This window comes from Tupaia chinensis, unplaced genomic scaffold (genome assembly GCF_000334495.1).
Source record: "Tupaia chinensis unplaced genomic scaffold, TupChi_1.0 Scaffold000383_1, whole genome shotgun sequence".
NCBI classification, from domain to species: Eukaryota; Metazoa; Chordata; class Mammalia; order Scandentia; family Tupaiidae; genus Tupaia; species Tupaia belangeri.
The window spans coordinates 1,447,980-1,463,608 of record NW_006159885.1 but is presented as its reverse complement, the minus strand read 5'-3'; the positions used below and the strand labels follow the sequence as shown (position 1 = coordinate 1,463,608).

At 40.8% G+C, this 15,629-nt stretch overlaps 1 protein-coding gene across 7 annotated transcripts in view; it reads right to left on the bottom strand.

The window, feature by feature from the left end:
• SPAG9 (sperm associated antigen 9) overlaps positions 1-15,629 on the bottom strand; it is a gene marked incomplete at its 5' end in the record, with an annotated part of 180,165 nt that overhangs the window by 20,758 nt on the left and 143,778 nt on the right. For all 7 annotated transcript variants that reach the window (XM_014589813.2, XM_014589815.2, XM_014589818.2 and 4 more), the window contains 8 exon segments: positions 1,607-1,674; positions 2,934-3,014; positions 4,381-4,506; positions 6,429-6,624; positions 6,906-7,124; positions 11,374-11,545; positions 12,009-12,176; positions 12,285-12,374. In XM_014589813.2, coding sequence (XP_014445299.1) covers positions 1,607-1,674; positions 2,934-3,014; positions 4,381-4,506; positions 6,429-6,624; positions 6,906-7,124; positions 11,374-11,545; positions 12,009-12,176; positions 12,285-12,374 — 1,120 coding nt within the window.

Below are 15,629 nucleotides of genomic sequence, written 5' to 3'. Positions count from 1 at the left end.
TATTTATTATTCTGTATTTTTTAAGGCTTTTCTACTTACTGGCTGAGTGCCATGAAAAAGTAACTCAAATGCTGTGCCTTAGTTTCCTCATCTGTCACGTGAGGACGACAACAGAATCTTCCACATAAGTTGTCATGTGGATTGAACACAGACAAGGTCTGTAAAGGCCTGAACAACGAACAACAGAACTCTCGTACTTTTTGATAATATGGAGTCATTACTCAGCTACGACGAGGTCTGAGTCAACTACAAAGGCATGTAAGTATCACCTACCCCACAATTCTCCATGCCCAGAAGGATGTGGGCAGTGTGCAGTGGTGCATCTATGTTTTCATAACACTTCCCTGATCTACTAATCTAGTGGGTAGGAAATAAAGTATCTCATTTTTGGTTGGCACATGTACCAAGGAGTTACAAAGTTAATTCATTCACAGTAGGTCCCTTGGTAGGTTCCTTCTACAGATGGTAGAAACAATGGTTTTAAAGGTGAAGAATATAAACAACATGACATAAACACAATTAAGCCTTACCCAATTAAAACTCATTTATTTATTTATTTATTTATTTATTATTTTTTTTAATTTATTTTTTTTGCTATAAGACATATGCATTTGCCAAGGAGAGACAGAGAGGAAGAGAAAGGGAAAGTGAGACATCACCCCTCGGGGTGCCACAGTCCCCACTCTTCTAATCTCCTCTTGGGTTTTTGGGCATGCACGAATATGTGCCCAGCATGATTTTCAAGCCACCAGGTCTAGGTCTTGAATCAACATAGCCTGTCATGTAGGATCCAGCTACCTTAACCTCCACGGCACCTGTTGGCCCTAAAACTTCTTTTAAAAAATCTTTCCAAATGTAACTGAATGCAAATTAGTTTTAAAACAAAGGGGAAAATTTTTTTCACCAATTTTCACCTAGATGAGTAAGTATATGAATGAAAAATAAATGCCTCCTTATCACATTATATGGGAGACTTCAAAAGTTCACAAAAAAGGAAATAAATTACAAGTTTATTTTGTAAAAATAATGAAATCCATGCAGTTTTGTTTTTTGTTTGTTTTTTTTTTTTTGAGAGATTTTCACTGTAGGGTGTGTGCGCTCGCCAGAGAGAGACATAGAGACAGAAAGCGAGAAATCACCCCCCGGGGGGATGGTCACGCCGCAATCCCTTCTCCTCCATTCTCCTCTCGGGATCTTGGGCACGCACGCACATGCGCCCGGTGTGAGTTTTAAGCCACCGGGTCCGGGACACGAACCGCGGTTGACTACGTGGGAGTCCAGCGACATAGCCATTACGCTAACTGCTGGCTCCCCAGTTTTTTCACAATACACATGTCCCATGAACTTTCTGAAGGCCCCTCATATAAGAGCACCATAAAGTGACAAACTACTTGCTCATCATGGTGACTTTTTTTTTTACAGTATACTATGAACATATTTCTCCATGCAGGCACACATGTATATTTACTAATGTAGTATTCAGTTTAAACATTTATTCTTTTTCGTATTAAGTAACATTTCTTTAAAAGCTAACAAGCCATTCTGCTTAAAATTGCTTTGCAAAGCAACAAATCAGTGTATACATTCTGCGTTTATAACCACTCACCGACTCCTCTGTGGAAGATTGCAAGAGTGCCGTCAGCCAGGGCCACTAAGACAATTCCCTTCACGTGTCTGTAAACAGGAGAAGGGATCTGAGAACTGTCCATGCATGAATACAGAAGGGACCACATGCTACTGACTAGTCCAGAGCCTTTCAAAGGGCCAGTCTGTGATGACGTAAGGGGCTTACACCAAACATAAATGAACACACCACTTTCTCCACTGTGACCATCGTGCTGTGAAAAATGTCAACTGGACTAAATAAACAGGCTGTGTGGTATCTCGGTTGTTTCTCTCTCCAGCCCAGGCTCTTGCTCTCACTGTAGAAAATTGACCCACACCCCTCAGACCAGACATACATGCCTTAAGTGGAACTAAGAGTCAAGTCTGTGGGGTTAGAGGCAACTGTCTAGTTGTCTTTTGAGAGTCAATATACAGAAACGGACTAGTTAATCAATGCTTCCCTCAGGAACATATTCACAAACTACAAAGACTATTTAGAAAAAAAATATAAATTAACAGGTATTGGTTCTCTCTCTAAAGTAATAGGAATTCACAGTGTAGTGAAGAAATCACAGAAATCTGGCAAGTTTTCTCTCTCTCTATCTTTTTGGAGAGGTTTTTGCTATAGTGCACGTGCGCTCGCCAGACAGAGAGAGACAGAGAGGCAGAAAGCGAGCAATCACCCTCCGGGGGGATGGCCACACTGCAATCCCTTCTCCACCATTCTCCTCTCGGGATCTTGGGCACACACGCACACGCGCCTAGCTTGAGTTTTAAGCCACCGGGTCCGGGACGCGAACCGCGGTTGACTATGTGGGAGTCCAGCGATATAGCCATTATGCTAACTGCTGGTCCCGCAAGTTTTCTCTTTTACTTAAAATTTTCTATTCTACTTTTTTATTATGGAGTTTAATTCTCACTAAACTTCTCTAGTTCCATTAAAACAAACAAGTCTGGATACTGAAATACCTACTAGCTTTAATAGTTTTCAAATCTAGTTTATACCTTAAAGATATAATTTGAAAAGGAAAAGTTTTTGTTTTTGAGAAAATTTTCCATATAGGGTACATGCACTCACCCAAGAGACAGAGAGAGACAGAGAGACAGAAAGTGAGAAATTACCCCCCAGCGGGGATGGCCCACACTACAATCTCTTATCCTCCATTCTCCTCTTGGGATTTTTGGCATGCACATACATGCATCCAGTCTGAGTTTCAAGTCACCAGGTCTGGGACTTTAACTGTGGTCAGCCATGTGGGAGTCCAGTGCCTTAAACACTACACTACCTCGTGGTCCCAAAAAGAAAGAATTTTGAAAATAGAACTTACACAATACTGAGAATTGAGTCCTTGAGTTTAATGGAATGGAGACATTTCCTCCACTGGGCTACAGATGAATGGACGTACAGACTGCAAGAGCAAAGTCAGAACTGGTGAGGTGTATCGGACATAAAGTACTTGCTTACAGCTAATAATACCAGAGTTCATTCAGGAAGAAAGAGTAATATACACATTTTAGGAAAGGCTGCCGCTGTTTGTTTTAATTTGCTATACAACTCATGCACTCACTAGAAAGAGACTTAGAGGGAGGGGCCAGTGAGAAAGCACCCTCCAGGGGAATGGTCCACTGCAATCCCCTCTCCTCCATTCTCTTCTCGAGATTTGGTCACACATGCACACCCAACCAGCATGATTTTCAAGCCACCAGGTCCAGAACTTAAAATGAACAGGCGGCCATGTGGGATCCAGCCACCTTAGCCACCATGCCACGTGGCTGGCCCTGCTGCTGTTTTTGTACAATAATTAGAAAACAAAAATTAAAGTAAGGGTAGGACTAAGGCAGAAAAATGGACTGCTTCAGGGAATGGAAAAAATATGAAAACTAAAAAGCCAGAACTAGTGCAATGCACAGCTCATTAGTTTCAGGTTCCATACACCCTAAGGTCCTCAGCCACACTCCTTCCTGTGAATGACCTCACTTCTCTACACCAAATTACTGCTCTGGGATGAAAGGGCTGTGAAAGGCTAGAGGAGTGCCCACGTACGGCCTGCAGGTCCAATCTACCCTGCCTCCTGTAAGTTAAGAAAAGTTTTTACTTTTTAAATAACTAGGGAAAAAAACAAAACATTCTTTTCGGACATGTGGGATTTATATAAAATTTAGATTTTATTGCCCATAAGGTTTTATAGTATTGGACTCCTTCAAGTGACCTTGCTTAACCTTTGGAAATGCATAATTCTGTAAGACTTTCATACCACTAGAATGTGAACAAACCATGTGACGTTTGTTTACAATCTTCTGAGCTTTCAGACTGATTTGTTCTGGTTTTCTCATGAACTCTAACTAAAAAGTTTTGTTTGAGATTGGCGTTCTTGCAACTAAACACATTGATTTAATCCCTTGTATTTCTTGACCACACTCTGTCCTAAATAAACCTCCATATATCAATAATTCTGTCTCTGCTGGCCAGGATTCTCTAGTTTACAACCACCTGGATTTTAAAATTTTATTTACCTCTTGTTCTAAGAATATTATATAAAAGGAACATTCTGTGACCAAAACAAAACAAAAACCTATACAATTTATCGTTCAAAACTAATATAAGTCCAGTTTATGAAATAGATGCAATATAACTTCAAATTTTGTATATGCAAAATTCTTTACATTGATCCACATTTTCTGTTTGTACTTATACTCAACATATTTTACTTATTTTTGATTTCAAAAGCACAAGTAAAAGCTGAAGGAACTCTAATATTAAGGCATGGCCCTTACCAGCCATTTTGGGCTCCAAGCCACATAGTCGGTAGAAGACTACTCATCTTCTGGGCCTCTTCTCTCACCAGGTCTTGTTCATTCGGCAATACCGATACCTGATCTTTATACGCATCAGCGTCATTACTGGAAAGGCAGGAAAAAAAATCTGAGTATACTTAGATTTCAGGGACTGAATGTTTCTACATTTAAGTTTATAATGGGGAAAAACAAATCAAGCACTAAAACCGAAAAAAAAAGCGAAAGTTAAATGCTTACATTAAATATGTCAACAATTGTACCACCAGAAATGACATGGGCAAACCAGGAGGCTCAAAGTGCAGATAAGGTAGTAAGACATGGTAATGAAATATAGCAACTACAATTATTTTGAAGTTTATGACAGTTTCTCCTGGGGGCGGGGGGTGAAGGGATGCTTTATTTCAAAACTACAGCTCTTTCCCACTATACACGATGGCAGGCGATAAAGTTGCAAAGCAGGATACTAAGGAGAAGAAACCTGAAGCCAAGAAGGCTGATGCCAGTGGCAAGGTTAAAAAGGGTGACTCCAAGGCTAAAAAGCCCAAGAAGGGGAAGCCCCATTGCAGCCGAAACCCTGTCCTAGTCCGGGGCATCAGCAGATACTCCCGGTCTGCCATGTATTCCAGGAAGGCCATGGACAAGAGGAAATACTCAGCCACTAAATTGTGCCTTGAAAGCTGTTGAGCCACGGCAAAAATCCCTTCAGTCAGTATGTGAGAAAGCTGCGAGCCAGCATCACTCCTGGGACCATTCTGATCATCCTCACTGGACGCCACAGAGGCAAGAGAGTGGTTTTCCTGAAGCAGCTGAGCAGGGGCTTGCTACTTGTAACTGGACTGCTGGTTCTCAATCGAGTTCCACTGCGTAGAACACACCAGAAATTTGTCATTGCCACCTCCACGAAAATTGGTATTAGCAAAGTAAAAATCCCAAAGCACCTTACCGATGCTTACTTCAAGAAAAAGAAACTGCGGAAGCCCAGACACCAGGAAGGTGAGATCTTCAACACAGAGAAGGAGAAATAAGAGATTTCAGAGCAGCGCAAGATTGATCAGAAAGCTGTGGACTCACACATTTTACCAAAAATCAAAGCTGTTCCTCAGCTCCAGGGCTACCTGTGATCCGTGTTTGCCCTTACAAATGGAGTCTATCCTCACAAACTGGTGTTCTAGATTTTTTTCCCAAGAACCTAATTAAATAACTGATCATAAAAAACAAACAAACAAACAAACAAAACCCTACATACACATGGCTCAAAGGAGGCTGATATATAAAACACTTATTTAAAAAGTATTCAATCACAAAATCTTTCCTTTGGGTTGTCAGGGCATACTTAGTCAAAGATACATAACTGGACTGTCAAATTCAAAACATGACTTTGTTCTTAAATTGATAATGAAATGTTGATAGACTCCAGGCTGCTATCTATATACAATAAGAGTATACCATGAAAGGATCCAATTAAGAGACACTCATCTAGAGAAGGCAGGAAAGAAAATGAAAGAATTCACTAAATGGGCCTAGATTAACCTTTTAAAGAAAGAGCCTAAAATACATTTTTTTCCGAATAAAATGTCTGCACAAAAATGAAATTCAAAAAGGTCACTGAAGCCCATGTGAGAAACTCAAACAATGACAATTTAAGCAACGTTCAATTTTGCTTATAACTAGAGTGAGAGTGAGAGCAGGATGGAGGCTAAAATGGCAAAGTAGTAGTAATAGAATGTAAGACAGTGGGTATATTAACTTTTTAAAAAAATCATTGAAAGGAGAAAATGACCAGGAAGATTTTGACCAATTACCTTATTGACAAGATTTCATTACCTTTTTAAATGAAAAGCCTAGAAAAGAAATAGGGGGAACAAAGGGCAGGGACAAAATGAAGACAGCGGGAACAGGCAATAGCACCTTCCGGTCTACCATGCGGCTGCCAGTTAGTGGGAATGTATGGGCTGTTTGAGATCATTCTGGTTCATTTTACTTGTGCACTTCACCCAGTTTCCCGAGTTGCTGACCCATCAGTATACCTTGAATGATATACAGGGGAGAGGTCTTCTGGGATTTGAACTCCCAGAGGATCTGTAAAGACATGCTCCGTGTACACGCCGGCCTGGGAGATGTCCACGGTATCTTCAGCTGACCCTGCATTGCCTTCTGTGGCTTCAGTTGCTTCTTCTGCTGTTGGAATATTTTCATCGACCTCACTATTTTCTGCTTCTACTTCTACAAAACAAAATAAAACATTCTCAACAGTCCAAGTTTAGGCTTCTTCCTCCAGTACTCTCCCTACACAAACCCTTGCCATACAATTCCACTCGGCTTACTCCCTTTCTTCACACTGTGCTTCATGAAACAGAGAATTCTTGATTTCTTTTAACAGTCATTACAGCATCTCTTTCAAGCTCTTTTGTCCTTGTTACTTGTTAAGATTTAAATTAAGTCCACAATGAGGCATATGGGGTAGCCTCAGACACTACACAGACAGCATATAAGGACAGGTATACCTGGTGGTTTTTCTATCACTGGAGAAGCACCGTTGGTACTCGGGGAGGCGGCACCACCTGTCACACCTTCTGCAGAACAACCAACCACTGTGATGCCTCCCAACAGGCTGTCTGTCTCTGCTGAGCTGTTGCTTGTCATGCTTCCACATAAAGATGCTTTGTCTACCTGACCAGACTCTGAAAGTTCTTCTCCTGCAGGGTAGTCTGTCTCTCGTGCTCCTGAAAAAAATAAGATAGATCTTCTTTTTAAATAAAAAAAAATTTTTAAAAACCAAAAACATTTATTTATCTATTTATTTGTTGTGATTTTCATGTTGCCAGGTCTGGGACTTGAACTACAGACGGCTATGTGGGAATCCAGCACCTTCATCACCATACCACCTGCTGGCCCAAGATGAACTTTCTTTTAATATCTAAGTAAAGTTCCATAAACACCGTTTTTCCTATTAAATCAACTATAGGTTTGAAATAAGAGGGTGAGTGTGAGACATATACCTACTTAAATATACTGCCAAGATAGTAACATTACTTTTATTAAAACTGATTAAAATCAATTGGGAACCACTGAATAAACAAGATATTTTCAGAAAGTGAAAAATACTGTGAAGAAAATACAACAATGGAAACATGAGAAGATAACTGGGAAGGAAAGGACAAGGGGCCATGTGTTATGTGGTCAGAAAAGTCATGACATCTTTTCTGTTCAAAAATGTGTCATGACTTTTCCGACAACCCAACAGATTAATAAGAGCAAAGTGGGAAAGTAACTTTAAAAAATTAAAATAATACTTCTACTGGGGCTGATAGGTGGTATGGTGGCTAATAATACTAGACTCCCACATGGCTGACCACAGTTTAATTCCTGGACCTGGCAACTTGCTTTCTCAGTTCCTACCCCCTCTGGTCAAATTAAAATAAATAAAGGGCCAGCAGTTGGTATAATGGCTATGTCGCTGGACTCCCATGCAGTCGATCATGGTTTGAGTCCCGGACCCGGTGGCTTAAACTCACGCCAGGCGTGTGTGCGTGTGTGCCCAAGATCCTGAGAGGTAAACAGAGGAGAAGGGATTGTGGCATGGCCATCCCCCCTGGGGGGTGATTTCTCGCTTTTTTTCTCTCTCTCTGTCTTTCTGGTGAGCGCACACACCCTACACCAGAAACCACTCCAAAATAAATAAATAAAATAAATAAAGTTAAATAAAATATTTTGTAAAAAAAAAGATAATACTTCTACTAACACAAGTGCAAATAAACAAAATGAAAAGTCAGAAATGACACCTTTGTGCTTATTGAGCTCCTTAGCAACCACATGAAGTTAAAAACAATTTGATTATAGATGATAAGTCAGCAAAAATTTGTGTTAAATAATGATGGTTACTAACTGGGAGCCAGATAGTGGCATAGCAGTATTGCAACTGGACCCACATGGAAAACGTCCTGGGTTCATGCCCTGAGCCCTCCTGAGAGCACACACCATCAATCCTGATCAGCTAAGATCAGGTGGTGCACAGCATGCTCAGTCTCCAGTAACCTTTACCCTACTTCTGTCTCTGAATTTGGCTAATCTAGGCATTTCGCATAAGTGGAAACATAATATTTATCCTTTTGTATCTGGCCTATTTCACCTAATGTTTCCAAGGCTCATCCACACAAAGCATGTGTGAGAACTTCCACATCTAGTCAATAATAGCATACTGACACTTCAAAATTTGGTAAGAGGGTATTCCAACCACACACACACACACACACACACACACACAAAGGAAGAGGGGCCAGCAGGTGACACAATGGTTGGGATACTGGGATACTGGACTCCCACATGGCCGACCACAGTTCAAGTCCTGGGCCTGGCAACTTGCTTTCTCACTTTCCCTTCCTCTCTTTCTCTGTCTCTCTCTGGTCAAGTTAAATAATATTTACAAATAAATTAAATAATTCTTTTTTAAAAAGTAGAATAAAATAAAATATAGAAAAAGGACTTCCAGGTCAGCAGGTGGTGTGGTCGTTAAGGTACTGGATCCAAACAGCCAACTCCACGGTTGAGTTCCAGACTTGGTGGCTGGAAAAACACACTGCTAGGTACGTGTGTATGTGTGTCCAAAATCCCAAGAGAAGAATAGATTATGGTGTGGACATTACCCCTGGGCAGAGATTTCTCACTTTCCTTCTCTCTCTTTCTCACTTTCCTTCTCTTTCTCTGTCTCTCTCTGGTGAGCGCATGCACCCTACAACAGAAAAAGAAAAAGGACTTTAGTCCTTTCCATGGCCAAATATTATTACACCTGTGTGGACATATCACATATCTCTTTAATTTTAAACTAATGTTTTAATACCACATAATATTTAATTCAGAACTTTAGAAGACTTTTTTTTTTTATTACTCTATCGGGTTGTGAGAAGTCATGGCATTTTTCTGTGTAAAAATGTGTCATGACTTTTCTGACCACAGAACACTCAGTCCCTTATCCTCTGCCTCCTGGTTATCTTCTCACATTTCCATTGTTGTATTTTTCTTCACAATATTTTTCACTGTCTGAAAGTATCTTGTTTAGTCAGTGGTTCCCAGATGATTTTTCAGTGTTGCACAAGTAAAACATAAACTCCACGAGGGCAAGGAACACAACCACATTTCCAGCAGCCAAATCAGTTAGCATCAGGAAGGAGTGCAGAGACGGGGAAGCAGAAGGGAGGCTCTGAGAGAGCGTGGCTCGCTCCTACCTGGCACACTTGCAATGCACAGAACGTGAGAGTTGCAAACGGTGAAACTGTCTAGGATGTTGCCAGGCTGAACAGCATCGATAATGATAACTTTCGTAGCTGAATGGGTGCTGGTACAGATCCAGACTAGACTGGACAATTCTTCTTGGTTTTTTAACTCCTTCTGCTGTTCCTGTATAGACAAAGGAAAGAAAGTGAATGTTTAATATGACATAGGTGTGCTAACATTCATGAGGATACATTATTAAAGTAAAATGCAATATTATTTGAAATTTATTTCTAGATTACTTGGAAAGGTAAACATCCAACCACCTATCAGTATTCATTAGCAGACAAAAAATCAGCAGTTAAAGTGATAAAATCAGCAGATCAGTGATAAAAAACATTCTGTAACTGGACTGTAGAGGTGGTTACAAAGGTATACTTATTAAAACTCTTTGAACTATATCCATTTCAAGTATACATTTTATTGTATATAAATTACACTTCAGTAAAATGCAAGAGGAGGTAGGGGAGGATTAAGTAAGAGCATAGTGATCCCGAAGGACAAGCTGAAGCAGAAAGTAAACTCTGGACCAAAGAGCTAAATCATTCTCTCATAAACAAGGAGGTCAAATATCAGTGCACACACTTACCTTAAGTTCCTGATCTAACTTATCTAAACTACTCTGAGATGCACTCCGCTGTTTACTGCCCTCTGAATCCAAACCGGTGACATCCTTGTAAAACACACTTGCTCCAACAACAGAACCGCCATCTCTGGTCTTCCCACCAGATAAATTGACTCCAACAGCACACCACAGCTTTTCAGATGGAAAGAAAGGTAGTAAGTCACTCTCTAGAGAGATTTTAAATTTTTCATATTTGCTTTTAAAAATCTATCCAGAGTTTGTAATTTTAAGTGAACTTACTTTCATTGACGTATCTTTTTCATCTAGAGGTCTGAGATAGACAGGCACAGGTAAATTTTTCATCTTATTTTCCCCTTGACCATTGGTTACCTAATAATGGTAGGAAAGAGAAAAGGACACATCAGTAAGCTTCATCGGAAGTGAACTTCTGGGCCGGCCGGGGATATAGTGGTTAAAGCCCTGGACTCCCCATGGCCAAATGCAGTCTGAGTTCCAGACCTAGTGGCCTAAAAATCACACCAGGTGCATATGTGCACATTCTCAAAATCCCAGGAAGAGAATGGAGGAGAAGGGATTGAGGCGTGGCCAACCCCTGGTTGGTGATTTCTCACTTTCCCTTTCACTGCCTTTCTCTCTGTCTCTCTCCAGCAAGAGCACACACCATGGCCAAATATTATTACACCTGTGTGGACATATCACATATCTCTTTAATTTTAAACTAATGTTTTAATACCACATAATATTTAATTCAGAACTTTAGAAGACTTTTTTTTTTTATTACTCTATCGGGTTGTGAGAAGTCATGGCATTTTTCTGTGTAAAAATGTGTCATGACTTTTCTGACCACAGAACACTCAGTCCCTTATCCTCTGCCTCCTGGTTATCTTCTCACATTTCCATTGTTGTATTTTTCTTCACAATATTTTTCACTGTCTGAAAGTATCTTGTTTAGTCAGTGGTTCCCAGATGATTTTTCAGTGTTGCACAAGTAAAACATAAACTCCACGAGGGCAAGGAACACAACCACATTTCCAGCAGCCAAATCAGTTAGCATCAGGAAGGAGTGCAGAGACGGGGAAGCAGAAGGGAGGCTCTGAGAGAGCGTGGCTCGCTCCTACCTGGCACACTTGCAATGCACAGAACGTGAGAGTTGCAAACGGTGAAACTGTCTAGGATGTTGCCAGGCTGAACAGCATCGATAATGATAACTTTCGTAGCTGAATGGGTGCTGGTACAGATCCAGACTAGACTGGACAATTCTTCTTGGTTTTTTAACTCCTTCTGCTGTTCCTGTATAGACAAAGGAAAGAAAGTGAATGTTTAATATGACATAGGTGTGCTAACATTCATGAGGATACATTATTAAAGTAAAATGCAATATTATTTGAAATTTATTTCTAGATTACTTGGAAAGGTAAACATCCAACCACCTATCAGTATTCATTAGCAGACAAAAAATCAGCAGTTAAAGTGATAAAATCAGCAGATCAGTGATAAAAAACATTCTGTAACTGGACTGTAGAGGTGGTTACAAAGGTATACTTATTAAAACTCTTTGAACTATATCCATTTCAAGTATACATTTTATTGTATATAAATTACACTTCAGTAAAATGCAAGAGGAGGTAGGGGAGGATTAAGTAAGAGCATAGTGATCCCGAAGGACAAGCTGAAGCAGAAAGTAAACTCTGGACCAAAGAGCTAAATCATTCTCTCATAAACAAGGAGGTCAAATATCAGTGCACACACTTACCTTAAGTTCCTGATCTAACTTATCTAAACTACTCTGAGATGCACTCCGCTGTTTACTGCCCTCTGAATCCAAACCGGTGACATCCTTGTAAAACACACTTGCTCCAACAACAGAACCGCCATCTCTGGTCTTCCCACCAGATAAATTGACTCCAACAGCACACCACAGCTTTTCAGATGGAAAGAAAGGTAGTAAGTCACTCTCTAGAGAGATTTTAAATTTTTCATATTTGCTTTTAAAAATCTATCCAGAGTTTGTAATTTTAAGTGAACTTACTTTCATTGACGTATCTTTTTCATCTAGAGGTCTGAGATAGACAGGCACAGGTAAATTTTTCATCTTATTTTCCCCTTGACCATTGGTTACCTAATAATGGTAGGAAAGAGAAAAGGACACATCAGTAAGCTTCATCGGAAGTGAACTTCTGGGCCGGCCGGGGATATAGTGGTTAAAGCCCTGGACTCCCCATGGCCAAATGCAGTCTGAGTTCCAGACCTAGTGGCCTAAAAATCACACCAGGTGCATATGTGCACATTCCCAAAATCCCAGAAAGAGAATGGAGGAGAAAGGATTGTGGCGTGGCCACACCCCTAGTGGCCTAAAAATCACACCAGGTGCATATGTGCACATTCTCAAAATCCCAGGAAGAGAATGGAGGAGAAGGGATTGAGGCGTGGCCAACCCCTGGTTGGTGATTTCTCACTTTCCCTTTCACTGCCTTTCTCTCTGTCTCTCTCCAGCAAGAGCACACACCCTATGGCCAAAAACCTTGGGGAAAAAGATAAGGGGGGAGATTCTTGGGCCAGCCCTATAACCTAAGGGAGCTGGAGCCCACATGGCCAACAGTAATTCAAGTCCTGGGTCCAGTGGCTTAAGAAACTGTGACAGTTGAATATTATATCCCAGAATTTAATCAGGAAAATTGAACCAGAACAGAAGATAAAAGTACATGAGACTGATAGGTTCATGCACCTACCATTTGAACAGAATCCTAACCTGTTTCCTGGCTTTAAACAAAGTCCCCTGGCATTGCTTTGATTTAAGTTAAAACTGGTTTTCTTAATAGTAACAAGTGAAGTCACCATTGAAAGTAGCTAGATTATGTAAGAAATTGTGTGATCAATACAATGTGGGTGGGAAAGGAATGGAAAATTAAGTTAAAAAAAAAAAAGTTTCAGGAAAAAAAAATATCTATTTAATGACTGCAGTAAGACATATAGTCCCAGCTAGGTGCTACTTTATAGGATGCATAAAGTTAGACTTGTGTTCATGGAAATGTATATATCACCTGTGTTTGCTATGAAAATATTTAGATTAATTAAGGTCTTTAGTAATTCAATAAAATGTGGAGGGAAAACAGTATAGAAAGCAAACATAGATACCAGAGACAGTGTAGGAGGAGAGTGGGAGATGGCAGAGGGTAAGAGATAGGGAATCAAAGATGGGGGAAAAAAAGCAAAACATACAGAAAACAAGAAATGGAAAATTATTTGCTGACAATAACATGTTTGTTGATGTGCTTGATTGAGACAATATACAGTGTACTCTGGATGGAGAATCTCATTTTGTATGCTGTAATGATGTACAGTGAATGAATGCAAATAAATAAACTGAAATAATAAAAAAAGAAACTGTGACAGGATGGAGAAGTGGAGAAGGGATTACAGCGTGACTATCCCTCATAGGAAAGGCTTTCACACTCTCCTCATCTCTGGTGAGCACATGGGCCCTCAAGCAGAATTAAAAACAAATAAACTATTTCTTGGCTGGCTCTGGAACATAGTAGTTAAATGCTCTGCAGAGGAAGCCAGATCCCATAAGAGTGTTCAGGTGTCCGGCCCTGGCCCTAGGGCTTGAAAAACGTGCCAGGCACACATGTCTGCATGTGACCAGGGCTCTGACAAGATGGAGGACTGGTAAGGGATTGCAGTGTGAGCAGCCCTGTAGGGGGATGCACGTGTGCATTCTGTCTCTCTCTCTCTCTCTTGCATGTGTGCACTTACGTACCCTTCTGCATTTAAAAAAGCAAACTTCAATTTGTAGGCTCAGCTACAGTGCCACAGGGAGTAGGGTGCTGCTGCAAGATACTGGAGACACATGGGTTCAGAACCCAGGTTGATATAAACACACAGGGCTTGTGATTCTGACTGAGAGGCTGTGCAGAAGAATGCAGCATGGGAAGGGAGTCTGTCTGTCTCTCTCACAAATGAAATAAATAAGTTTAAAAAAAGAAAGTGGGGCTGCCCTGAGACCTAGTGGTTAAGGGAGCTAGATCCCACATGGCTGTTCAAATCCTGGCCCTGGTGGCTGGAAGAATACTCTAGGCATGTGTGGGTGGGTGTGCCCATGTCCAAAAATCTTGACAGGATGAAGAAATGGAGAAGGGACTGCAGTGTGACCATGTCCCACTTAGGGGGTCAGGCGGAGTTTCTCCCTCTCCCTCTCTTGCTCTCTGTCTCTCTCTAGGAAACGCATGCACCGTTTGGCAAAAGAAACAATAGAAATAAAGTGAACTCACAAAACCATTAAGACACAGGCAGGCACTGATCTATCAATAATTCCTGACCTATCTTACCTAAACTCCTCAGAGATGTACTCCACTGTTGTACATTACTTCTCCTATCAAGGTCAAGGTGACTTTCTTACTCTTATTTGAAAAATAAGCAGAAAACCCAGCAGAAGTTAAAGAAAAGGACGAGGAACTACTGGAGCTTGGAAGACAGACACTAATTCAGACAGACATGTGCACATGTATGCACATGCCTGTACATGAATGTGCTGAGCCTCTGGAGTGTAGAGAATATAGTGAACAGAGAAAGTTCCTGGTGGCCTGAGCTGAGTTGTAAGTGAGCAATTTGAAAATATCCATAACAATAGTTTCTTAAAGCATTTAAACAGTAGATACTGTATTTTAAAAAGTGAAATATTAAAGTATTAAAACAGAACTGCGGGCGAGCAGGTGAAATGGTAGTTAAAGTGCTGGATCCCACATGGCTGGCTCCACGGTTGAAGTCTTGGAGAAGTGGCTTAAGAAATGCACTGCATGCGTGCATGCCCAAAATTCCAAGAGAAGAATGGAAAAGACGGGATTGTGGTGTGGCCATCCCCTCACAGGGTGATTTCTCACTCTCCCTTTCACTCTGTCTCTCTCTAGCAAGTGCACATGCCCAATGACAAAAATAAACAAACAAACAAACAAACAAACAAACTGATCTAGCCGGTGGTGTGATAGCTAAGGCACTAGACTTCTACTCAGCCAAACGTGGTTCAAGTCCTAGACCCTTGCTTTCTCTGTCTGTCTGTCTTATGAGCACAGGTGCCCTACAGTAAATTGAAATAATAAGAAGAAATAAAATTTTTAAAAAAAGAATAAACAAACAGAATTGGTCTGGTGAAAGCAGAGCAGCGTACCTCAAGTGCCACATACTCAGGCCCTGCTGACCGCCCTCTCTCATCAGACTCATGATTTCATTTGAACTCTAGGAGTCTAGAAAATAGCCTGAAAACCCTCCACACTTGTCAAGGCCATGGCTTAAAAACGAATAGGTCTGGAATAACTATTACTACCTCAACTCCTTCATGCCAAGCACACCCCTCTCACCCACGAGACGCTGCATTGCC